The 27,086-nt window shown below is 44.8% G+C and overlaps 1 protein-coding gene across 2 annotated transcripts in view; it reads left to right on the top strand.

Annotated features, from left to right (window-relative positions):
- The first annotated feature begins 462 nt into the window (after positions 1–462).
- Positions 463–27,086, top strand: part of LOC141073599 (uncharacterized) — a 78,590-nt gene continuing 51,966 nt past the window's right edge. The window contains exons 1-5 of one of the 2 annotated variants that reach the window (XM_073560890.1): positions 463–677; positions 5,869–6,039; positions 6,138–6,329; positions 6,413–6,536; positions 6,654–6,788. In XM_073560890.1, the coding sequence (XP_073416991.1) occupies positions 5,917–6,039; positions 6,138–6,329; positions 6,413–6,536; positions 6,654–6,788 (574 nt within the window). In that variant the 5' untranslated portion in view covers positions 463–677; positions 5,869–5,916. Of the gene's footprint in view, positions 765–5,868; positions 6,040–6,137; positions 6,330–6,412; positions 6,537–6,653; positions 6,789–27,086 lie in introns of both variants that reach the window. The other variant, XM_073560889.1, reaches the window with a different exon arrangement.

The raw sequence follows: 27,086 nt of genomic DNA, 5'->3' as shown, positions 1-27,086 counted from the left end.
CATTTGAACCCAGGACCCCAGCGCTGCCGTGCTAACCACTGAGCCACCGTGCTGCCCTGTTGTGACTGTAAGAGCAATGCCTGGAACATGTCGCTAAGGATTTAATTTTAGGAATTCTAATCTTATACAGCACTAGCTCTCATATCACTGACAATAAGGAAAGGACAAACAATATCAGATAATAGAAAGCAACAGGTCAGCGACAGATGAGGAGAGCGCAGCCTGAGCACAGGAGCTGACACTCTGAGGAAATGGCAATGCTATAAGCAGGCTGCACTGCGTCACTACAGGCCTATACAGCTGTATAACGAGGCACTGGCTTTACAGTCACGCACAGGAATGAGAAATAGTGTGAGGTCACGGTATACTACTATTTGCAAGTTCCGGACTGCCCAGCACTAGTGCGCAGACTCCGTCCACCTGCAGCTCACACAGAAATGCTCTAGGACGCAAGCACCGCCCCTCCAGAGTCACGTGGCCTCCTCTAGTCCAGCAGAGGTTCTCTCACACCTAGAGATCTCGGTTTTGTTAGCCAGCAGGGGGCGCAAGAATCAATACACAACGTTACAGTCTCTTAGCAACCAGAAAGTCAAAGGATTTCACGGATAGGAAGGGAAATAACAACATCCGGGTTCAAGGTGCCTGCAAGTAAAGGGGAGGAGACACTGATGAGACAGGTGGGTGATGGAATGTGTCCTCTTCTAATTACATGGCAAGTGCAAGAAGAGCAAGTTCTGGTGTCTCGGCTGCTTCTAATAATACAGGTAGAGCAGACTGGTCTAGTGTGTCTGCTGAGTGTAATACTGAGGGAGTGTGCACACTGGTCTAGTGTGTCTGCTGAGTGTAATACTGAGGGAGTGTGCACACTGGTCTAGTGTGTCTGCTGAGTGTAATACTGAGGGAGTGTGCACACTGGTCTAGTGTGTCTGCTGAGTGTAATACTGAGGGAGTGTGCACACTGGTGTCCTGTCTGCTGACTGTAATACAGAGGCAGTGTGCCCACTGGTGTCCTGTCTGCTGACTGTAATACAGAGGCAGTGTGCACACTGGTGTCCTGTCTGCTGACTGTAATACTGAGGGAGTGTGCACACTGGTGTCCTGTCTGCTGACTGTAATACAGGGGGAGTGTGCACACTGGTGTCCTGTCTGCTGACTGTAATACAGAGGCAGTGTGCCCACTGGTGTCCTGTCTGCTGACTGTAATACAGAGGCAGTGTGCACACTGGTGTCCTGTCTGCTGACTGTAATACAGAGGCAGTGTGCACACTGGTGTCCTGTCTGCTGACTGTAATACAGGGGGAGTGTGCACACTGGTGTCCTGTCTGCTGACTGTAATACTGAGGGAGTGTGCACACTGGTGTCCTGTCTGCTGACTGTAATACAGGGGGAGTGTGCACACTGGTGTCCTGTCTGCTGACTGTAATACAGGGGGAGTGTGCACACTGGTGTCCTGTCTGCTGACTGTAATACAGGGGGAGTGTGCACACTGGTGTCCTGTCTGCTGACTGTAATACAGGGGGAGTGTGCACACTGGTGTCCTGTCTGCTGACTGTAATACAGAGGGGAGTGTACACACTAGTGTCCTGTCTGCTGACTGTAATACAGGGGGAGTGTGCACACTGGTGTCCTGTCTGCTGACTGTAATACAGGGGGAGTGTGCACACTGGTGTCCTGTCTGCTGACTGTAATACAGAGGAGAGTGTACACACTGGTGTCCTGTCTGCTGACTGTAATACAGAGGGAGTGTACACACTGGTGTCCTGTCTGCTGACTGTAATACAGAGGAGAGTGTACACACTGGTGTCCTGTCTGCTGACTGTAATACAGAGGGAGTGTGCACACTGGTGTCCTGTCTGCTGACTGTAATACAGAGGGAGTGTGCACACTGGTGTCCTGTCTGCTGACTGTAATACAGAGGGAGTGTGCACACTGGTGTCCTGTCTGCTGACTGTAATACAGAGGGAGTGTGCACACTGGTGTCCTGTCTGCTGACTGTAATACAGAGGGAGTGTGCACACTGGTGTCCTGTCTGCTGACTGTAATACAGAGGGAGTGTGCACACTGGTGTCCTGTCTGCTGACTGTAATACAGAGGGAGTGTGCACACTGGTGTCCTGTCTGCTGAGTGTAATACAGGGGGAGTGTGCACACTGGTGTCCTGTCTGCTGACTGTAATACAGAGGGGAGTGTACACACTGGTGTCCTGTCTGCTGACTGTAATACAGGGGGAGTGTACACACTGGTGTCCTGTCTGCTGACTGTAATACAGAGGGGAGTGTGCACACTGGTGTCCTGTCTGCTGACTGTAATACAGAGGGGAGTGTACACACTGGTGTCCTGTCTGCTGACTGTAATACAGAGGGGAGTGTACACACTGGTGTCCTGTCTGCTGACTGTAATACAGAGGGGAGTGTACACACTGGTGTCCTGTCTGCTGACTGTAATACAGAGGGGAGTGTACACACTGGTGTCCTGTCTGCTGACTGTAATACAGAGGGGAGTGTACACACTGGTGTCCTGTCTGCTGACTGTAATACAGGGGGAGTGTGCACACTGGTGTCCTGTCAGCTGACTGTAATGTATCTTGACTGTAACTGAAAACTCTGGTGTTTAGGTTGGTTCCGGTTAGTGTACTACAGGAGGCATAGGCTCTGATGTCCGGTTTTGTTCCAATTATTATACTACAGGAGGAGTAGGTTCTGATGTCCAGTTTGGGTCTGGTTATTATACTACAGATGGAGTAGGCTTAGGCTACTTTCACACATCCGTCGGGGAGATTCCGGCGGTGTGCGGCGAAAGGCCGGAAGCGGAGGCAGCGGAAGTAGCTGCGGCACACCTTACGGCGGACTCGGCAGTCGTCACCGCAGTACGGGGGAAGACCACTTTTCGATAGAGAGAGAGATATCCGGGCATGCGCAAAGGAGGAAATCTGCAAGTGGTGGCCGGATCAAGTAAAAGCCTGATCCGGCTGCCGGACGTTACCATTTGCCTTTCATTGGCCCACAGAGCCGGAAGTGCCGCATGCGTGCATGTCCGGCTTTTTTCGGCGGACAAAAAAACGTTGCAGCACGCGTTCTGTCCGGCCACCGGACAGCAGATTTCAGCCTGATCCGGTAAAAACCGGAACACACGGAAGCACATGCGGCGCGATCCGGTGCATGTGCTATTCAATGAAAAAAAAACGGATCCGTTTCTTTACACACATGCCGGATTGCGCCTGACAGCAAAATCCGGATGTGTGAAAGAGGCCATAGACTCTGATGTCCTGTTTGTTCTAGTTATTATACTACAGGAGGACTAGGTCTGATGTTCTTGTACGTCTCGATTATTATACTACAGGAAGAATTGGCTCTAATGTCCGGTTAGGTAGCGGTTATTATACTACAGGAGGAGTAGGCTCTAATGTCCTGTTTGGTAGCGGTTATTATACTACAGGAAGAGTAGGCTCTGATGTCCGGTTTGTTCTGGTGAGGCTAGTTTCACACTAGCGCTTTTGAGCGCAGCGACGGCCTGCGCACGGCCGCCGCTAAGCCCCGCCCCCTGCCGAGCCTCCGCCGGTAGCTCCGCCTACCTGCGCATGACGCTGCATGCGTCCTGCGTCCCCTATCTTTATCACTGGGGGCGCAGGCCGTGCGCAATATGCGTTTGGCGGCGCATGCGCCTTTTTGACGGTGCGCCGAGCGCAACCAAACTGCAGCAGGTTGCGTTTGGCGCAGGTCGGCGCACCGTCAAAAGGACACATGCGCCGTCAAACGCATATTGCGCACGGCCTGCGCCCCAGTGATAAAGATTGGGGACGCAGGACGTATGCAGCGTCATGCGCCGGTAGGCGGAGCTACAGGCAGAGGCGCGGCAGGGGCGGGGCTTAGCGGCAGCCGTGCGCAGGCCGTCGCTGCTCTCAAAAGCGCTAGTGTGAAACTAGCCTGAGTATACTATAGGAGGAGTAGGCTCTGATGTCCGGTTTGTTCTGGTTAGTATACTATAGGAGGAGTAGGCTCTGATGTCCGGTTTGGTTCTGGTTAGTATACTATAGGAGGAGTAGGCTCTGATGTACAGTTTGGTTCTGGTTAGTATACTATAGGAGGAGTAGGCTCTGATGTCCGATTTGGTTCTGGTTAGTATACTACAGGAGGAATGGGCTCTGATGTCCGGTTTGGTTCTGGTTAGTATACTATAGGAGGAGTGGGCTCTGATGTCTTGTTTGGTTCTGGTTAGTATACTATAGGAGGAGTAGGCTCTGATGTATGGTTTGGTTCTGGTTAGTATACTACAGGAGGAGTAGGCTCTGATGTCCGGTTTGGTTCTGGTTAGTATACTACAGGAGGAGTAGGCTCTGATGTCCGGTTTGGTTCTGGTTAGTATACTACAGGAGGAGTAGGCTCTGATGTCCGGTTTGGTTCTGGTTAGTATACTACAGGAGGAGTAGGCTCTGATGTCCGGTTTGGTTCTGGTTAGTATACTATAGAAGGAGTAGGCTCTGATGTCCGGTTTGGTTCTGGTTAGTATACTATAGGAGGAGTGGGGTCTGATGTCCGGTTTGGTTCTGGTTAGTATACTATAGAAGGATTAGGCTCTGATGTCCGGTTTGGTTCTGGTTAGTATACTACAGGAGGAGTAGGCTCTGATGTTCGGTTTGGTTCTGGTTAGTATACTACAGGAGGAGTAGGCTCTGATGTCCGGTTTGGTTCTGGTTAGTATACTATAGGAGGAGTAGGCTCTGATGTCCGGTTTGGTTCTGGTTAGTATACTATAGGAGGAGTAGGCTCTGATGTCCGGTTTGGTTCTGGTTAGTATACTATAGGAGGAGTGGGCTCTGATGTCCGGTTTGGTTCTGGTTAGTATACTATAGAAGGAGTAGGCTCTGATGTACGGTTTGGTTCTGGTTAGTATACTACAGGAGGCAGGAGGAGTAAGTTCTGATGTCCGGTTTGGTTCTGGTTAGTATACTATAGAAGGAGTAGGCTCTGATGTCCGGTTTGGTTCTGGTTAGTATACTACAGGAGGAGTAGTCATAAATCAAATTGATAACAGGTCCCAGCACGTGAAAAACAATCTAGAAAAGACCCTCCTACTATATACAACACTTTTAATTAGATACTTTAAAAAAGAAGGGGAGGGGGGCTTTGTCATATCAGAGATACAACAAGGGTAGGTGACTTCTTATTTTTAGTTGTTTTTTTTTTTTACATGAGGAGTAGGCTGTATAAAATCCTGGTGTCTTTTCCATACAACTATTTTATACACATCCTGGTTTTAACTTTTTAAACTTTTTTTCCAATATATGTGAAGTTTTAACTCACCTGATTTTTGCGGTTGCTAGATTTCCCTCATCCTCTACCTCTCTGAGAAATATGATGGCTGTAATATTCTATGTCTTTGACTTTCCCCCATTGTCTATGTAACCACACATGTGAATGAACATGGCTTAAAGGGAACCTGTCATGAGTTTTTGAGCCTATGAGCAAACGCCACCACCTTTAACTGCTCCTGTGCTGCGTTCCAAAAACATGTCTAACAGCTCCTGACTCCCCCTGTATACCCCCAAAAATACCATTTTGATATGTTCTCACTGTATGTAAATAAGTGGTCCGTTCCGGTAGGCATCCTCGTTGTTGCATCTATCCCTCCTCTCTGCTCCTTATTGCGTCCTCCTGCTTTGATTGATGTGATGTGTCATCCACAAAGTGAACCGAGAGCTCGCACCTGTGCAGTAGGCTCACACAACCGCGCAGGCGCACTCTGCTCTGCCCTACATAAAACTTCTGCGCCATTTTTCCAAGCAGACTGAGACATGGACCGTTAGAGAGCAGGAGGCCAAAGATGTAATATTTATCCAATATATCTATTTTCCTTTCTATATGTCATTTAGGTCCCATGAAGACCCTGCATTTTCTGCATAAATCACCTGCCTGACAGCATGAGGGGGAATGAATCCCAGAGTCACATCGCTGACTCGCTAAAGATGGAGAAGGACAAGAGTCACATCACTAAGATTATATTAAACCTTACTCTGGAGATCATTTACATGCTGACCGGAGAGGTGAGGGATGCCAGGAATTATGTCACAGGGACGTTCCTGGTGAAGTATGGGATTCCAGGAATATATAATGTGATATTTATTATAGTTTCTATACACAGCATTGCACTGTAGTAAAGAAGACTTCTTGTGAATGCGTTACACCCGGTAGCCACCACCTTTTGTCAGGAGGATGCGGTGGGACAGAGAGCAGCATCATGTCTCCTTCAAATCAGATGTTAATAGGTGAGACAGACAGTGATCAGAAGATCCTGGCTTTTGCCAACAAGATCATTGAGCTGCTGACTGGAGAGGTGAGCGCCACTGGGAATACTGGGACATTATACAGTAACAACACTGGTGGTATCTGGCTGATGGTTATGTCATTGTGTGTCAGGTCCCTATAAGGTGTCAGGATGTCTCCGTCTATTTCTCCATGGAGGAGTGGGAGTACATAGAAGGTCACAAGGATCAGTACAAGGACGTCATGTTGGAGAAACCCCAGCTCATCACATCACCAGGTAAGAGGAGACTTTTAGTAATGGTAAAGGAGAAAACAGGCAACTTAGATGCCAAGATATAACTTGTCTGCATCAGTTGTAAACAATGTAATCAGTCACTTTGTGGATTTTTCACAGATGGATCTGGAAAAAATGATTTGCCGGAGACATGTCCAAGTCCACGAAATTGTCCAGAGAACGATTACTGCGTCCCTCCAGTTACTGCCGACTCTCTGTATGATGCTTCTCGATCTGACAGATCACAAGTAAAAGGTATGTAGGTCGATAAGTTGTAGTTTACTTGTCAATCTTGAGTTTGAGCGTGATAATGTAGCGGTTGGAAATGGGGTTTAAATTCAGGGCTAAAAAAAACAATGATGGTGCATGGGTTCAGGGGATAATCATAAGATCAAAACCTTTTGGGCCTCCTTCGCACGTCCGTATAAAACACATACATGAAAAAACGGTACAGGTGTCATCAGTGTCTTCCAACAGTGTGTCCATTTTTACCATCAGTGTGGTCGTCAGTGTTTTTACCATCATTGTATCATCAGTGTGTCCATTTTTACCAGTAGTGTGGTCGCCAGTGTTTTTACCATCATTGTACCATCAGTGTGTTTGTTTTTACCATCAGTGTGGTCACCAGTGTTTTTACCATCATTGTACCATCAGTGTGTTTGTTTTTACCATCAGTGTGGTCACCAGTGTTTTTACCATCATTGTATCATCAGTGTGTTTGTTTTTACCATCAGTGTGGTCACCAGTGTTTTTACCATCATTGTATCATCAGTGTGTTTGTTTTTACCATTAGTGTGGTCGTCAGTGTTTTTACCATCATCGTATCATCAGTGTGTTTGTTTTTACCATTAGTGTGGTCGTCAGTGTTTTTACCATCATTGTACCATCAGTGTGTTTGTTTTTACCATTAGTGTGGTCGTCAGTGTTTTTACCATCATTGTATCATCAGTGTGTCCATTTTTACCAGTAGTGTGGTCTCCAGTGTTTTTACCATCATTGTACCATCAGTGTGTTTGTTTTTACCATCAGTGTGGTCACCAGTGTTTTTACCATCATTGTATCATCAGTGTGTTTGTTTTTACCATTTGTGTGGTCACCGGTGTTTTTACCATCATTGTATCATCAGTGTGTTTGTTTTTACCATTAGTGTGGTCGTCAGTGTTTTTACCATCATCAGTGTGTTTGTTTTTACCATTAGTGTGGTCGCCAGTGTTACCATCAGTGTGGTCGTCAGTGTTTTTACCATCATTGTATCATCAGTGTGTTTGTTTTTACCATTAGTGTGGTCGTCAGTGTTTTTACCATCATTGTATCATCAGTGTGTTTGTTTTTACCATCAGTGTGGTCACCAGTGTTTTTACCATCATTGTATCATCAGTGTGTTTGTTTTTACCATTTGTGTGGTCACCGGTGTTTTTACCATCATTGTATCACCAGTATGTTTGTTTTTACCATTAGTGTGGTCGCCAGTGTTACCATCAGTGTGGTCGTCAGTGTTTTTACCATTATTGTATCATCAGTGTGTTTGTTTTTACCATTAGTGTGGTCGTCAGTGTTTTTACCATCATCGTATCATCAGTGTGTTTGTTTTTACCATTAGTGTGGTCGTCAGTGTTTTTACCATCATTGTACCATCAGTGTGTTTGTTTTTACCATTAGTGTGGTCGTCAGTGTTTTTACCATCATTGTATCATCAGTGTGTCCATTTTTACCAGTAGTGTGGTCTCCAGTGTTTTTACCATCATTGTACCATCAGTGTGTTTGTTTTTACCATCAGTGTGGTCACCAGTGTTTTTACCATCATTGTATCATCAGTGTGTTTGTTTTTACCATTTGTGTGGTCACCGGTGTTTTTACCATCATTGTATCATCAGTGTGTTTGTTTTTACCATTAGTGTGGTCGCCAGTGTTACCATCAGTGTGGTCGTCAGTGTTTTTACCATCATTGTATCATCAGTGTGTTTGTTTTTACCATTAGTGTGGTCGTCAGTGTTTTTACCATCATTGTATCATCAGTGTGTTTGTTTTTACCATTAGTGTGGTCGCCATTGTTTTTACCATCATTGTATCATCAGTGTGTTTGTTTTTACCATTAGTGTGGTCACCAGTGTTTTTACCATCATTGTATCATCAGTGTGTTTGTTTTTACCATCAGTGTGATCACCAGTGTTTTAACCATGATTGTATCATCAGTGTGTTTGTTGTTACCATTAGTGTGGTCGTCAGTGTTTGTTTTTACCATCAGTGTGGTCACCAGTGTTTTTACCATCATTGTATCATCAGTGTGTTTGTTTTTACCATCAGTGTGGTCACCAGTGTTTTTACCATCATTGTATCATCAGTGTGTTTGTTTTTACCATTAGTGTGGTCGCCAGTGTTACCATCAGTGTGGTCGTCAGTGTTTTTACCATCATTGTACCATCAGTGTGTTTGTTTTTACCATCAGTGTGGTCATCAGTGTTTTTACCATCATTGTATCATCAGTGTGTTTGTTTTTACCATTAGTGTGGTCACCAGTGTTTTTACCATTAGTGTGGTCGCCAGTGTTACCATTAGTGTGGTCACCAGTGTTTTTACCATCATTGTACCATCAGTGTGTTTGTTTTTACCATTAGTGTGGTCGCCAGTGTTACCATTAGTGTGGTCACCAGTGTTTTTACCATCATTGTATCATCAGTGTGTTTGTTTTTACCATTAGTGTGGTCACCAGTGTTTTTACCATTAGTGTGGTCGCCAGTGTTACCATTAGTGTGGTCACCAGTGTTTTTACCATCATTGTACCATCAGTGTGTTTGTTTTTACCATCAGTGTGGTCACCAGTGTTTTTACCATCATTGTACCATCAGTGTGTTTGTTTTTACCATTAGTGTGGTCGCCAGTGTTACCATCAGTGTGGTCGTCAGAGTTTTTACCATCATTGTACCATCAGTGTGTTTGTTTTTACCATTAGTGTGGTCGCCAGTGTTACCATTAGTGTGGTCGTCAGTGTTTTTACCATCATTGTACCATCAGTGTGTTTGTTTTTACCATTAGTGTGGTCGTCAGTGTTTTTACCATCATTGTACCATCAGTGTGTTAGTTTTTACCATTAGTGTGGTCGTCAGTGTTTTTACCATCATTGTACCATCAGTGTTGTCGGGATCCCTCAGATACCTCTTTCATCTGAAGGACCGATGTTCTTGGGTGTAAGGCACCATATGTCTCTAATTGATTGCTCCGTCGAGAAGAATAACACAGACACAAGCTGTATAATACAACTCGGGATGCCTGCTGCGCGCCTCTCTCCCAGCCAGGCTTTTCCCTTCTTTTATAGTAAAAGAATTTAGATATCTACAGACATGCGCAATAAAGAAAAGAAAAATAGTTAAACAACTTGTCCTCCCACCACACAAATCACATAAGCAGGAAATATTTAACCTTGGTTAACAAGGGAGATGTCTGTGACATCTCCGAAAGAGAAAAGATAAAGTTCAGCATAAATTAATTTAACTCATTCAGTTCTTATCATTCCCCCCTTTGACGTCTTCATTTTCCACAATCTGGAACACTGGATCCTGCAACAACAGCGGATAGTGGCTCGTTCACCAGGTACTATCCCAGGCCGACGGGTTGCCCGAGGGAGACAGGTCTTCTACCTTCTCCATCCCCCAGATACTGAAGCCACGTCCATCATTGCAAGAGTACGCTCCTTCATGCCAGAAATGAGATGTCAATCTAGGACTCAAAGGAATAATAGTTAAATTCTTGTTGTTTACAGTCAAACTTTCTTATCTATTTCTACATCTTTTCTTGCATACAGAGATACACCAAAAAACAAGTTTCAGTAGCACATATATTACAAGGAGACAAACGGCAATACGTAATAAACTTAGTATAATCCCAGCTATCCAGCCTCCAATACCCTTAAACCAATTAGCTGTATTAAGAAAAGAGAAGGTGTCTGACCACCAACTGTCCTTAGTACGATTATTGTCTTTATCGTACTGATCTCTAAGTCTTTGAACATCCTCTATTTTTGATCTTAACTTTAAACTACTGTTGGGATCTATATAATGACAGCAAGCGGGTCCGATGACTTGACACATACCTCCTTGCGCTGCAGTTAAATAATCTAGTACTATGGTATGCTGATTAGTGACTATGATAAGCTGATTTTGGACAGCAACAGTGGTGTTCAATATATCCAATATATCCCATATTTGGTCATCTAAGTAATCTGTAGCCCTGACTAATTTATCCCACATTTGAGTAATCATAGGATAAATAAAAATAGAGCTGACAATTTTATTAGCCACACTCATCTGCACTATATGTGGTCTCCCAGAGAGGCGAGGTGTATTGTCAGCAGCTCTTTTGTACAAAGTGTGTTTAGGTATACCCTGAGTATTCAACTGGTCATTCGGAATAACAAAGGTAGCTGGAGTCAAACGACCCAGAGTACAAGCACCTTTTACCCCTACTGGCAACCATTTATATGCATTGTCTCCACATACCCAGTACATGTCACTAGGTAGGTCCCATAGGGCTGAATGTTGTAGTACCAGTCTATGAACTAAATCTATGAACGCAGATGCATTCTGGAGCATGCACCAAGGTGAAAATTGTCCTAAAGGACTACAATAACCTGCATCAGGGTTTCCACAAGGGGAGGTTCCCTTCTTATATTCCGAGGACTCGTTACAAGGCATATTACCAGGAATATTAATACAAGTTTCGTTAGTGCCCTGGGGAAATAAATTGGAGTACTCCCATGACATATTATGTAACTTTCTTTCTAGCAACATTGGTTTGAAGGCATCAGTAGAATGAGAAGTTACATCAAAGCTAACTTGTAAACCATACGTTGGAACTTGCCCCAAGTAGGTTAACCGAGTCCTTTTCCTGGGTACCCAAGCCCCCCCTTTATATGCCAGATATTGAAGGTGTGTATTACTTCCTGAAAGGTTACCCTGCCACCAAGGGTATCCTACCCATCCCACAATAGGTATTCCAACAGTTGTGTTCCATAACTTCACATTATTTGTGGCATTATTAGCAAGTGTATCAGAACAACTGGTCCAGGCAAATAATTCCTCGGGTGGCACAGGAATAACAAGGAACGGAATACTAGTGGCTGATACTGGTGAATGTGTGCAGATCCAGCAATCTGCTGGAGACTGAGTGTCATTTGACCAATCATTCAGTAATTTTTCATGATGTTGTATAAACTTATTATTCAAGGACATTGGAGAATTTAGACTGTCCCACGCAGCTACCATTATTACAGATAATGCAACAAAACCAAACCAAAACATTATGCACTCTTATGCTTTGTTAATTCCTGTGGCTAGTTTGCAATGCGATGCGTGGATCCAGTTTGGTCGTCCTTCCAACTTAACAGAAGTAGGCGTTGTTAGGAGTACTTGGTAAGGTCCTTGATATCGGGGTTCAAGGGTCTTTCTGGAGTGTTTCTTGACATATACGTAATCACCAGGTTGTAGGCAGTGGGTTCCTTCCACACTGTCTGGATCTGGAATGGAAGAGAAAACTAGAGAATGCATTTGAGTTAAATGCTTTTGCAACTGGATTACATAACTTGTCAAATTATCCACATTAAGTGTTAAGACCTGTGGGTAGTACAACCCTGTGTTTGGTGGTCTTCCAAACAATATCTCGAAGGGTGACAGTTTAGTTTTCCCCGTGGGTGTGTACCTTACTGAGAATAATGCTAATGGGAGACACTCTGGCCATGGTCTATGGGTCTGCTCCATGGTTTTCTGTATTTTTAATTTTAGTGTCCCGTTCATTCTTTCTACCTTCCCTGAACTCTGTGGGTGGTAGGGTGTATGAAATGCTTGTTCTACACCTATCATTTGCATTACATTTTGCATTACCTCAGCAGTAAAATGTGTGCCTCTGTCTGATTCAATTGTTTCAGGTACACCGAATCGTGGTACTAGTTCCATCACTAGTTTCTTTGCAGTGGTTCGAGCTGTAGCCGTTTTCACCGGGTAGGCCTCTGGCCATCCAGAGAACATGTCAACACACACCAGAACATATTCATATGGTCCACTTCTGGGGAGTTGAATGTAGTCGATCTGTAGTCTCTGGAAGGGATATAACGGCCTAGGACTGTGTTTCCGTGGAGTTTTCACTACCTGTCCGGGGTTGTGTGCTAGGCATATGGGACAGGAGGTACAGTGTAGCTGCGCCACCTTCCCAAACCCAGGAGCAATCCAAACCTTCGTGACTAGGCGTGTCATTCCATTGGCGGACATGTGAGTTGGAAGATGAACTACTTCTGCCATCCTTGGGTACAAAACCCTAGGCAAGCAGTACTTCTGATCTTTCTTCCATATTCCGTTCGTCTTCTCAGCTCCCATCTTTTCCCAAGTTTCCTTGTCCGTCTGAGCGGAGTCTTCTTGGAACTTTTGTAAGTCTGTAAACAATTCTGATGCATCCTTGTGCACTATGTTTACTTTTTCTGGAGTCCCCAAGGCAGCTTGCTTCGCCGCCTGGTCTGCTTTTTCGTTGCCTTTTGCTTCCATGTTGTCTTTTCTGGTGTGTGCTGGCACCCTCATAACGGCCACCCCCTGTGTCTGGGCCACATTCTCGAGGATTTCTCTGATCAGTGTGGCATGTTTTATGGGTGTTCCTGCTGCTGTCATGAAACCCCTTGTGCGCCACAAGACCCCAAAATCATGTACTATCCCAAAGGCATATCTCGAGTCAGTGTAGATATTTGCTGTTTTTCCTTTGGAAAGTTTTAATGCCTCATTCAGAGCTGTCAGCTCAGCCTCTTGTGCGGACTTGTGGGGTGGAAGTGCCTTTGCCACAATAGTCTCATGTGGTGATACCACAGCATATCCTGTGTGGAATTTTCCACTTTCATCGGCATATCTGCTGCCATCCACAAAAAGTACAAAGTCTGGATTTGACAATGGTGTGTCTGTGACATTGGGCAAGCCAACAACTTCTTGCTGCATCAGTTCTATGCAATCATGTTCAACCTCGTGTGGGGACTCAAAAGAAAGCGATAATGTGTTCTCATCTATATCCCCCCCTTCAGAATCTGCAATTGGCAACAATGTAGCCAGATTCAGATTCTGAGTTTTGGTAAACGTAACATTAGGAAGCATAAGCAAAGCACATTGCAATCTGAGTTGTCTTGCCATAGAAATATGTTTAGAAGAAACCTGATTCAGGATACCGTATATATCATGTGTGGTACAGACAGTTAGTGGGTTATCCAGTACAATATCAGAAACTTTGTCAAGTAGCAATGCGATTGCAGAGACTGCTCTAACACAGGATGGTGTTCCCTGTGCTACAGAGTCTAATTTGGCAGAATAGTATGCAAGGGGTCTATTCTTTTTGTCATGTTTCTGTGTCAAAATGCCAGTAGCACGCCCTCTAATTTCAGCGGCCATCAGTTGAAAGGGTATATCATAGTTAGGTATACCTAATGCTGGGGCTGACACTATGGCCTTCTTCAGATACTGAAATGAGTCTCGTGCAATGTCAGTCAGTTGGAAAGGTATTGTGTTGATGCAATCATACAGTGGCTGCATGTGTTCACTAGCATGTATGACCCATTGGCGGCAAGACGAAACTAAACCCAAAAATGCTCTCAACTGCTTATGGGTTGTCGGTTCCTTCATTTGTTGTACAATTGTGATTCTGTCATTGGTTAAGTGTCGGGTACCATGAGACAGACAGTGTCCCAAAAATATGACTTTTGGTTGGCAAAACTGTAATTTTTCTCTGTTGACCTTACATCCATTGTCTGATAAAAACATCAGTAGTGAAAGTGTATGGATTCTACAGTTAGCCTCATCAGGTGCACAAAGCAACAGGTCATCCACATATTGTAAGAGCACAATATCAGGTGGGTGTGGCCAGCCGGCCAACACAGACTGCAATGCTTGCGTGTACAATGTGGGTGAATGCTGCATGCCCTGTGGCAGTCTGGTCCAGGCATATTGTTTGCCCTTAAATGTAAAAGCGAACAGATGCCAACAGCTTTTGTGGAGGGGCACTGAGAAAAATGCGTTTGACAAATCAATCACTGAAAAACATTTCGATTGACTAGGGATTTTTGCCAATAGCGTGTGTGGGTTAGGTACTACTGGTGTCAAAGGAACAAGGACCTTATTTATCTCTCTCAGATCATGTACCATGCGATATTTCGGGGCATCACCTGGTCCTCCTTTCTTTTTGACAGGAAACAATGGCGTATTAGCTTGTGATTTAATTGACACCAATGCTCCATTGTTTACAAGATCAGTGACTTGTGCCTCAATAGCAGCCTCTTGTTGGGCACTGATAGGGTACTGCCGCAGCTGTGGCAACCTTGTGTCTGCGGGCACCTCCACCACAACTGGGGATACGGGAAGTAAGCCAATATCCGCATTCCCTTTTGCCCATAAGGTATCAGGTAATTTGTCTAGGGCTGGGTCCCATGGTTGTGATGTGGTGTCATCAGGATTTTGTGACTCGAGAGCTTGAATTATCATGCAAGCCTCAAGAGCATCCTCATCCTCATCTGGGATAGTAAGATGTACTATACCATCTTCAGCAAATTTGATATCTGCCTGTAATTTCTTTAGTACATCCACTCCCAATAGGCAAATTGGTGCTCTTTTGACAAACAAAAATTTATTCAGGAACATTTTAGGTCCTATCTTAACTGGTAAAGGTTTGCTAAAAGGAATTAGGCTAGATTGTCCACTGAATCCTGAGACAAAAGTCGAATACTCTGAAAGGAGGTCTGGAGTTATTACTTTGTCATTGACCACCGAAGAGGTTGCTCCGGTATCTAATAGAAAGGGTACCTTTTTTTTTTTTTTTTTTTTAAATACAAATTTTATTTCAAATTTTCATAGACATTGCTTCATTTCACATGACAAGTCATTTTTCCAATAAACAGACAATAACTCAGCCTATCATCCTCCCTTCCTACCCTCCCTTAAACAAACCCTCTTCCTCTTACATTTTCAATGGTCTCCCCTAGCAACTTCGCACACATGTTATGTCTAGACCACTTGTAAAACACAGATTGCAAGCATCGCCTCTGTAAAATATCACCACACATTTATCCTTTTTAACTCCTGTCCCTACCAGGACCTTACACCTCGCCTTCATTAGCCAACTTCAGATTCCCCAAATTGTTTTGGATGTCTTCCAGTAGGTACCATTCAGTATATTTAAAGGGCCTTACTATTCTCCTTATTTCCTCTTCATCACATTGTCTTACTATGAAAAGCCTCCATTTTTTAAAGAATTTACCCGTCAGACCCTCCTTGTTCCTTTCCGCCTCCAGCTGTTCGATTCTGAGTAAAGATTTAATCTGTCCCATCACCTCTTCCATCGACGGCACACTTCCCTCAAGCCATTTGGACAGTAGAGCCCTCTTACCTATCATAGCCACCCCATGAAACAATTTTGGTAATTTGGGCCTCTGTTCCTCTCCTCCTCTTACTACCTGTCCCTTGTTCCTATAATGAAAGATCCACAGCAATGGATCCATTTCAATTTCCACACTCCCCACTTTTTGCATAAATGATTGCAATCCTTTCCAGAATTTCTGGCTCTCTGGGCATTGCCAGATCCCATGGAACAGGTCTGTTTTTGGCAATTTACATTTGGGGCACTGAGTCACTCTGTTTATCTGTTGTGTATTTGGGATGTTAAAACCATAAATTGCTCTATGCATCAGTCTGTATTGAGTGTCCCTCCAACCTTCATTAATCACCTCCTTCCTCATCTTCATCCACCCCTGTAATATCTTATCCCCTGCTTCAGAGTCACCCAGTTGTCTTGCCCATGCTCTCCAGACTTGTTCTGGGCAGATTGGAATCAAAACCTCCCTCAAAGCTTTATATAATGCGGAGATAGAATTCTCATGTCGGTCTTTCATAATAATTCTGTCCATGTCATTCGTCACCTGTTCCATTCTAACATCCCTCAGTTGTGACATTAGCCCCTTTTCTATCTGTTTGTATTGGAGGATTTGGAATGTGGATAGCCCATATTTTGTCACGATTTCCTGGTAAGTCAGCCATCTATTCTCCACCTCATGTATTAGATCTGTCACCCTTTTTATCCCCTTGTTCTTCCATTCTGAAAATAATTTGTTGTCTCTTCCCGCTGGGAAATCTGGGAACCTCCATATATCAAGATGCTTGGATATTCTCCAAGACAACTTGAATTTTTTCCTCACTGCTTTCCAGGCCATCACCATATCTCTACATACCAGTGAGTGTTTAATGTTCCTTGGTATGTTGGCCAATGACGTGTGTAATAGTGCCCCTAAATCCCAGGGTTTACAAAACTCACTCTCCAAACGTATGTCAGAATGCCCATTTGTCTTCCTCAACCAGTCTATGGCATGTCTCATCAGGCATGCCAAATTATACCCTCTAATATTTGGCGGTTTAATGCCTCCTTGTTCCAAAGATTGCATCAATTTTTCAGTTTTAATTCTCGGTCTTTTCCCCCTCCATAGGAATGTCGAAAATGCTTTATTCAATCTATTTATGTCTGTGTGTTTCAACAACATGGGGATGGTCTGCATTGGGTAGAGTAACTTTGGAAAGCACATCATTTTCAAGAGATGATTTCTACCTAGCAGAGATAACGGTAGCCCTTCCCACAACTTCAATTCCCGTTCTATTTTCTGTATCAAAGGTTTGTAGTTTAAGTCATATATCGATGCTGACGTACATCCCATCTGTATTCCTAGATATTTAAGATGTGACTTTGCTATTGGTATCCCACAGATTTCCCCCCTTGTTCCATCTGCTACCATTAGTGGCATCCTTTGCCCACAGAGAAATAGTATTTCACACTTTGTTCTGTTCAATTTAAAACCTGACAAGCTCCCAAACTCCTCTATCTGTTTTATCACTTTCGGTAGGTCCCTCTGAGGATTGTTCATGAATAATATAATATCATCCGCAAATAGCGCTGAGTGCAGTCGTTCCTTCCCAACACTAATGCCTTCGAAACAATCTCCTTCATTTAACAGTCGAGACAATGGCTCAATGGCAAGGTTAAACAGGAGGGGTGACAATGGACATCCCTGTCTAGTCCCTTTGTTAAAGGGAAAGACTGCGACAGGAACCCGGGCGTTGCCACCCTCGCCTGAGGATTCGCGTATAATACTCCTATAAACGTACGAAAGGCTCCCTCTATCCCCATATTGTCGAGTACCGTCTCCAACCATGTCCACCCCACGCTGTCGAACGCTTTTTCAGCATCAAGCGTGACCATGGCTGGACATTCCTCCTTTCGAAGATCCCTGTGTCTAATAGCATCCATTACCAACATGACCCTCCGCACATTTGTCACCGCTGCCCTCCCTTTAACAAACCCCGACTGTGCCGGTGAAATTAAATTTGGTATTATCTCCGCCAACCTATTGGCCATCAATTTGGCCAAGATTTTAAGATCCTGATTTATTAGTGAAATTGGCCTATAGTTTGCTGGATTGTCTAGATTCTTATCGCCCTTGGGTATCAATTTTATGTACGCAGTGTTGAGATGTCCCGAAATTCCACATCCTCCCAGTATTTTATTGTACATTCTAGGCAAAACCGGCGCTATCTGCTCTCCCATTTCTTTATAAAATTCTCCATTGAACCCGTCAGGTCCCGGTGCCTTGTGTATATTCAAATCCCTTATTACCGACTGTACTTCCTCTATTGTTATTTCCGCGTTCAATCTAGACAGCTCTTCCGAATTTATTTGCGAAAGTTTTATTTTTCCCAACAGGTCACTTCCCCTGTCTCCGGTCTCTTCCCCCCTGCTATATAAATTCTCATAGTACTTCCCCAAAATCTCTGTAATCTCCTTTGGGTGTGAGGATTTGCTCCCGTCCGGTCTAGTCATATTAGTTATCAAGGTCATTGGTCGTCGTCCTTTCGCCAGATTGGCCAATAATTTCCCCGCTTTATTGCCAAATTTGTGTAGATCAACTTCCTGTTGTGATCGTATCAGGTCCTCTCTTTTCCCCACCCAAGAGTGAAATTCCTGTCTCGCTGCCTTCCACTCCTCTTTCGCACTTTGTGTCTTGTTTGCTAAGTACCCCGCGTATTTCTCTCTGAGGGCCTCGCTTGCGTTTTGGTATTGTTTATGAGTATGCTTTCTAAGTTTAGCTACATGTCCCATCAATCTACCTCTCAGTACTGTTTTTGCAGTTTCCCAGAACAACATTACATCCGCCGCATGTTCACTATTAGTACTGCTATAATCATCCCACCATTCGATCAGAGTTTTGGCAAATTCCTTGTCTCTAAGCAAAAACGACGGAAACCTCCACAGATAATCTGTCCCCCTCTGTATTGTATCATTGATGTCTAAAAGCACTGGGCTATGATCCGATATCACCATATCCTCAATAACCACATCTCTAACCCTATGCATCAAAAGTTGGTCAACCAAAATGTAGTCAATCCTGGACCACGCTTCATGAGGATGTGAATAGTGAGTGTACTCCCGGTCATTTGGATGATGCAATCTCCAGCTATCTTTCAAATTTGTGTCCTCCAAAAGCTTGGCCATTAAACCTTTAACCTCTCTAATCGGCCTACCATCATCCCTACTATATCTCTTGTCTTCCCCCCTTGAAACCACCGCATTAAAGTCCCCTCCAACCACCCTTTTGAGTTCTGTATCCTTTTCCAATTCCTGAGTGATGAAGTTAAAAAAAGAAGTTTGTTCATTATTGGGGGCATATATGTTATGCATACCAAATTCTCCCTGTGGACTGGAAAGCTTGATGTAGATATACCTCCCTTCCTCGTCATTGGTCTGAGACACTATCGTGTGGTTAAAATTTTTGTTGATCAAAATCATCACCCCTGCCTTGCGTCCCATGGAGCCTGACCCAACTACTTTTCCCACCCATAGTTTTTGCATACGAAAGAAATCTCCCTGGGGTAGATGAGTCTCCTGTAATAATGCTATATCCACTTTCAATCTTTTGAGGTGCCTCAATATCATCATACGTTTATGTGGTGACTTCAATCCTTTTACATTCCATGTCACTATTTTAACCATTATCCCAATTCCTAAAATATGTCAAGTCGCCATGTGGTCTTTCATATATGTGGTGTTGTGCTTCCTTCAAGCGTTCAGTGCGCTTATGCTGTTGCATTCCCTGTACCCATCCAACCTTCCTGTATCCATTAACAATTAACAACCCCTCAACTATCCCCCCCTGTACAATCAAATGTCTCTGCACTCCCATTTTTTCTGTGATGCTCCTGGCTCCGCTATTCTCCCTCAGCCATTTAATTAAGAATTATACGTAGTCTATCCCTCGTTAATTTGTTACCCAACTAACCCAAACAAGGCCTTCTTGGTCAGTAGTCTAGCCAACATATAGCACCCCCTCCCTCATTTCCCATGCATAATATTTGTCATTACTGAACCCAGAATCTTTCTTCTTCCCAGCTTTGTGGATACCTCAACATCCAACAGAGGAGTTTATCAAATAAAAATATAAATGCGAAAGAAGCCCGATCCCCCCCCCAGATATTAGTACTCCCCTCCCCCTACCCCTCAGAGTAAGCAAAACCCCAATATCAATAACATCTGGAGAGACGAGAGGAACCAGTAAGAAGAGGCCACTTCAACCCCCACTATCCGTCAATCTCTCCTCTTATAAATCCCTCAGTTCAGTCTTCAAACACACTCCCCAGAGTCTCTCTCAAGGCACTCCCCTGCCCTGGTTTCCCGACTTGTGTGTCGGCGATCTTCGTGCCTTAGGGTTCTCCATGTGAGGCTCCTTCCCTTCCTCTCTCCTTTCAGTCCATTCGTTCCACCCCTCCTCTCCGGAGATTCACTTGTCAGGTTTCTGTCCTCCATCTCCTCCATCCATCTCTCCGCCTCTCTCAAGTCCTTTGTCACAAAAAAAGATCCATTTCGTTTTGTCACTCTCAGAAGAGCAGGGTAGAGTAGTTGAAACTTTATACCCTTGCGGTACAGTGTGGTGCATATCTTGCTGAAGGACTTCCTTTTCCGGGTGACCTCTGCCGAATAATCCCCAAAGATCAATATTTTATGTCCTTGAAGAGACAGTGGGGTCCTTCGTCCTCTAAATGCTCGCAACAACTCTTCTTTGTCCTTGTATTCCAAATATTTTATTATGACTTGGCGCGGTCTGGCTGATCCAGTCACCCCTGCATTACCCTCCTTCCCGTCCGCTCCCCATGCGCCCGTGTTTTCTCTTACAGGGCCCACTCTGTGCGCTCTTTCCACTCTGCATCTGTGTGTCAGGCCCAGCGCCTTGGGAAGCTCTGCTTCACAAATGTTATCCAGCTGCCGCATGGTTATTGATTCCGGTAACCCCACCAGTCTTAAGTTGCTTCTCCTGGACCGGTTTTCTAGATCTTCCAGTTTGTCTTTCATAGCCTGGGAACCCTCCTCCATCTCCTTCATTTTCCCCTTTAACGTTGTCACCTCATCCTCTGTATTAGATAATCTTTGTTCCAGCTCTGCCACTCTGGCTCCCTGCTGTGTGATCTGTTCTTTAATGGGGGATAGCGCCACCCCCACCATGGCCTCCAGGGACTCCTTTATCTTGTCCGCCAGGTGTGCTGCCACTGCTCCTGCCAGGCGATCATAGTCTATGAGCACGTCCGTTAACTGACTGCTCTGCTGGGCTGCCGGCTGCTCATGCTGCCTTCTCCCCTCCTCCTCCATCAGGCTCTGCTCACCTCCCTGCAGACCGCTGTATCCCGCGTCTGCCGCGCCCGCCGCTATTTTGAGATCTCGTGCTGCGTGGTCTTCCCCAGCAGCTCCTGGCTTTAAATGCTTGCCGCCGCTCCGGAGAAGGTACCGCTCCATATACCGGCGTCTCCTACTTCTTATCCCTCACTTCCCGCAGCCTTGGGGTGATCTTTGTCGGTCTTTGTAGCTGAGGGGAGCGCGGAGCTCTGTCTCCTGCGTCCTCACATCACAGCGCCGGAACCGGAAGTAGGGTACCTTTTTACCGTTCACCTGAATTTTAATTACTGGCTCCCTAGAATCGAGTGTCATTCTAGTGGCATTTAGTCAGTCGGTTGTGTCCTCCTTTCTAGATTGATGTTCCCTATCTGCTTTTCTCTTTCGGCAATCTCTTTGAAAGTGACCAGGTTTCTTACAGTAATGGCAAGTAAAAGTCTTTCTCCTTGGTCTCCCTACCGGGTCTTCCAAATCTAGTGTAAGAAACACTTTCCCTTTTTCTCTTTTGTTTTCCCTTAAGTCCATCTCAATTCCCATGGCTCTCTGCTTTAGACCATGGGCATTGTCTGCTGACCTCCAATCGGGAGTACAATTTTTCAACTTCAATTTCATTTCTGGCGTTAACCCATCTATGAAGGACTTAGCAAGCAGTCTCTGTACCCCCGGGTTGGTAAGGTCTAGTCCCTCATCGCTAAATCCCATCTCTAATGTCTGGTAAAAATCAGCTACTGTTTGTCCAGGTTGTTGTGAAACAGCTGTCTGTGAACCTCGCTGTCTCTGTTTGTCTCCCATGAACGTGTCAAGGACTTCTAGGAATACTCCTGCTGATGCCTGTGTGTGAGGGTTGTCTGCTGCATCCTCCGCTGGCTTTCTAATTGTCAAAGCCTGCCAGAGCTCGTGTTGGAGTGGCAGAGGTAGTTTTAATCTGAGCATATCTTCCCCGTCATTCCAGGTACCTCTGTGTACCATCAACACCTGTCTTAAGTAAGCAGCAAATCGGGCTGGATTGATAATCGGGTCAGGGGCGTTAGACAACAAAGCCATACATTCAGTTGCAGTCCAAGGCTGGTAATGATTAGTAATTATATGTCTAGTGACGTAATCCCCCTGTGCTGTAATCTCCCTGAAGGGTCTGCTTTGTGATCTGACAGGGGCTAATAGGTTGGGCGCATGGTATCGGGGTGCACCACAGGCAAGACAATTCTCCCTCCAATTGGGGTTTTGTTGACCACAATTACTGCAGACCCATCCAGGTTCATCACTGCCACTAGGTGGCTTAACAGCTATTTGCGTCTCTGGGTACAGCTTAGCCGGTGGTGGAGGTGAACTGGGAGTTGTGGCAGGAGCCATAGGTACTGGTGGTGGCACTTACAAAGGGGTTGGATAGGGTGGAGGCTCATGCATTTTCTCCACTGGGTCATCTGTCATTCTGACCTTCTTTGGACGTATCCATTTCCCTGTCTTCTCGTTATATGCCCACTTTTCCCTCTGAGCAACTTGTGAACATTTTAAACATGCTTCAACCTGTTCTCCCCATCCCGCATCTGCAATTTTTCCTGGCTTCGTGTCTTTTATTTCTTTCCATTTATCCTCATTCAAAGCCTCTTTCCCTTCTACCTTGAATTTTTTTTAATACCTTTTCTAGGTCTCTTGCTGCACTTTTTCATATCTATCCTCAATTATATCACATAACCAATTTCCCTCCTCAGGTGTCTTTCCCTGACTGTTCCCCATTTCTTTATCCTGTTTCTCTTGTTCCTTCCTGTTAATCCTCCCTTCCTTAGGTGGTGTATTGGGTAAGCTCAAGACTAGGCTCTACTATACCTCGTTACCTTCTTCCTAAGGTGCTAACAGGCTAAATGGGGTGTCTGTTCCTCGTTGTACTACGTGTTTCGTGTACTTATATGCTATGTAACATCTGAACAGAAGCACTCCCACAACACACAGGATTGTAAACAAAGTATCCATCTATCGGGGTTCTTCAGTCATATCTTGTCACAGGCTCATTTCACGGTCCTGTGCTCATTCGATCACACTCTTATCTGTCACAAGGTTTATTCGTAAAGGGTGTTGATTTAAGCTTAGGCGGTGACCTCCCCGAAAGGACGCTGTCACATAACCCAGTTAGGCAATATCACCACTCTTTGAACGAATACCTACTGTGCAGCTTATTTTTCTACTTTCCACAACCTTTCAAATCAAAGTAGCCATTCAACAACCTCCCTGATTCCTAACACGGAATCTTCTATTGTGGAGAACTTGTCCGTCGGGGCTTTGCAGCATGAACTGTTCACCCAGCCTTATATTCCGTAATGTCAGACATCTCCCATTTCGATTTGCATCAGCTCTTTTTCTAAAAATAGCTGTGCACAGACAGAACCTACAGTAACCTCTCATTCGAGCAGAAATTACATAGGCGTGTCACACCCGATTTCCTCAGAGTTCTTATATGGACCTGATCTTACGGCCCCCTCCTCTACTAGATTCCCCTTTATACGGACCTTAGTTATAATGATACATTATGAAGAGAAGAGAAAAATTGATCTCTTACCTGGCCAGGTGTTTAGGTCTGCTGTTCACAATTTCATCAGTAACTGGAGTGGTCTGTAGATCGGGTAGCCTTGGAGAGGTGCCTATATCAGGTCCCTGTTTCGGGCGCCAGGAAACTGTCGGGATCCCTCAGATACCTCTTTCATCTGAAGGACCGATGTTCTTGGGTGTAAGGCACCATATGTCTCTAATTGATTGCTCCGTCAAGAAGAATAACACAGACACAAGCTGTATAATACAACTCGGGATGCCTGCTGCGCACCTCTCTCCCAGCCAGGCTTTTCCCTTCTTTTATAGTAAAAGAATTTAGATATCTACAGACATGCGCAATAAAGAAAAGAAAAATAGTTAAACAACTTGTCCTCCCACCACACAAATCACATAAGCAGGAAATATTTAACCTTGGTTAACAAGGGAGATGTCTGAGACATCTCTGAAAGAGAAAAGATAAAGTTCAGCATAAATGAATTTAACTCATTCAGTTCTTATCAGTGTGTTTGTTTTTACCATTAGTGTGGTCGTCAGTGTTTTTACCATCAGTGTGTTTGTTTTTACCATCAGTGTGGTCACCAGTGTTTTTACCATTAGTGTGGTCGTCAGTGTTTTTACCATCATTGTACCATCAGTGTGTTTGTTTTTACCATTAGTGTGGTCGTCAGTGTTTTTACCATCAGTGTGTTTGTTTTTACCATCAGTGTGGTCACCAGTGTTTTTACCATTAGTGTGGTCGCCAGTGTTACCATTAGTGTGGTCGTCAGTGTTTTTACCATCATTGTACCATCAGTGTGTTTGTTTTTACCATTAGTGTGGTCGTCAGTGTTTTTACCATCAGTGTGTTTGTTTTTACCATCAGTGTGGTCACCAGTGTTTTTACCATCATTGTACCATCAGTGTGTTTGTTTTTACCATTAGTGTGGTCGCCAGTGTTACCATCAGTGTGGTCACCAGTGTTTTTACCATCATTGTACCATCAGTGTGTTTGTTTTTACCATTAGTGTGGTCGTCAGTGTTTTTACCATCATTGTATCATCAGTGTGTTTGTTTTTACCATTAGTGTGGTCACCAGTGTTTTTACCATCATTGTACCATCAGTGTGTTTGTTTTTACCATTAGTGTGGTCACCAGTGTTTTTTACCATCATTGTATCATCAGTGTGTTTGTTTTTACCATTAGTGTGGTCGCCAGTGTTTTTCATGGATGAGCGGATGAATGGATAAAGAAATAAATGACAAAGCGTCTCCTATACTTTGTGCTGTGGTATGATCAGACCATATCCATGTACAGTGAGACACAGCCATTACCCAGTACACAGCAGGGGCACATTTATAAGATTATCTCAGCACAGGAACATTTTATTTACACACATCCGATTGTGGAAATTACCCAAGATGTAGTAATTAAAATAAATTTGAAAATTAACTTTGTACGAAATTACCTTTGTTCGTGAGAAAACCCCCTTTAAGCCTAGACTCACCAGTGTGTTAACAGCTAGTTTTTGTTGCGATGCTGCTGCGGAGGTGGTTTTCATAAAAGCAATAATATTATGCTTTTGTGGCTGAAGCATTATTAGGTTTAACCCCTTACTGCCATTGGATGGAATAGTACGTCCAATGGCAGTACCCCGCTTTGATGAGGGCTCCGGCGGTGAGCCCACATCAAAGCCAGGACATGTCAGCTGTTTTCAATGCCCATGGACGGGATAGTACGTCTAGCCCGATCAGCGGCGCCCACGTGATGAGCACCGCTGATCGTGGCCGGGTGTCAGCTGATTATCACAGCTGACACCCGCCACTATGTGTCAGGGGTGGTCACGGACCGCCCCGACACGTTAACCCCTTGCACACCGCGATCAAACACGATCACGGTGTACCGGGGGTTAAAGGGAAGCATCGGCAGGGAGGGGGCTCCCTCCGTGCTTCCCTGAGCCCCCCACAGCAGCACAATGTGCAGCGCTGCTGCGGGGGGCTCTTTCCTTGCAGGTCCCCGGATCCAAGATGGCGACGGGGACCTTCGGGGGCCTGCAGGGAGCTAGCTTCCTCAGTGCCTGCAAAGCGCAGGCAAGGAGGAAGCCTGTGTAGTGCCTGTGACAGATTGCTGATCTGTCACAGCGATCTGTGATGTGACAGATCAGCGATCTGTCACAGGACAGTGATGTCCCCCCTGGGACAACCTAATAAAGTTAAAAAAAAAAAAAAAAAAAAAGGTGTAAAAATTAAAAAAAAAAAAAAAAAAAAAAATTCCCTAATAAATTCATTTTTTGGAAATAATAAAAAAAAAACAAAACAATAAAAGTACACATATTTGGTATCGCCGCGTCCGTACCGACCTGCCCTATAAAACTGTCCCATTAATTAACCCCTTTTGCGAACCCCTTAAAAAATATAAATAAAAAACGAAGCAAAAAATAATGATTTATTATCATACCACCGAACAAAAAGTGCAATAACGCGTGATCAAAAAGACGCATATAAATATCCATGGTACCGCTGAAAATGTCATCTTGTCCCGCAAAAAACGAGCTGCCACACAGCATCATCAGAGAAAAAATAAAAAAGTTATAGCTCGCAGAATAAAGCGATGCAAAAATAATTATTTTTTATATAAAATTGTTTTCCAGGTCACCACCTGACAGCACGTCGGAGGACGTCCTTCTTATCCACAGTGGGACCGGAAACCACGAGAGCTCAAAAGGACCCCCCCCTCGCCATCCTTCAGTGTTTTTCCTGTCCCACTGCGGATAGGAACGACGGGAGAAATCCGATCGTTCCGAGCAGATGGTGAGGATCGGGGGGCCCAGCCTTTCCCTTCCCGCCTCAAGAATTCTGCAGGCTGACACCCACCTGAGGGTCCCTCAGCAGACCCAGTGTAGCGCTGCTCCTGGGAGCCGGAGTCGCTTCCCCTGAGGGGGCTCTCGATTCCAGGCGTCGCCTCTGATGTCCCTCTGCCGGGCCGCCTCTACAGAGAGGCATCTAGTAAGCGGTCCCGACACCATATCACCGCCGCAGGGCATCTTTGCAGACCACCGAGGCATTGGATCCACAGGTGAAGGGGCCGGCTTGGGGGGACCGCGCCGCTCCGGGCAACGGCGTCACAGGCCCTGGCGCCACTTCCGGAAAGATTAACTGTTTATTTCCCTCATAACAGTTAATCTTTCTCATAACCTGGATTCGTGAATTTGTCAAGCAGCGCACTGAAGTCCATGAATTTATTCCATAAAAATCTGAAGTTTTAGCGGTCACATAGCTGACCTTTGGACGTGCAGTAAGCTGACTACGGATCTTATGTGCCTGAACC

Source organism: Dendrobates tinctorius, unplaced genomic scaffold (assembly GCF_039654945.1).
Source record: "Dendrobates tinctorius isolate UK_male_01 unplaced genomic scaffold, ASM3965494v1 ptg000308l, whole genome shotgun sequence".
Lineage (NCBI taxonomy): Eukaryota > Metazoa > Chordata > Amphibia > Anura > Dendrobatidae > Dendrobates > Dendrobates tinctorius.
The sequence above is the reverse complement of the archived record's forward strand: the minus strand, read 5'-3'. Positions and strand labels throughout refer to the sequence as shown.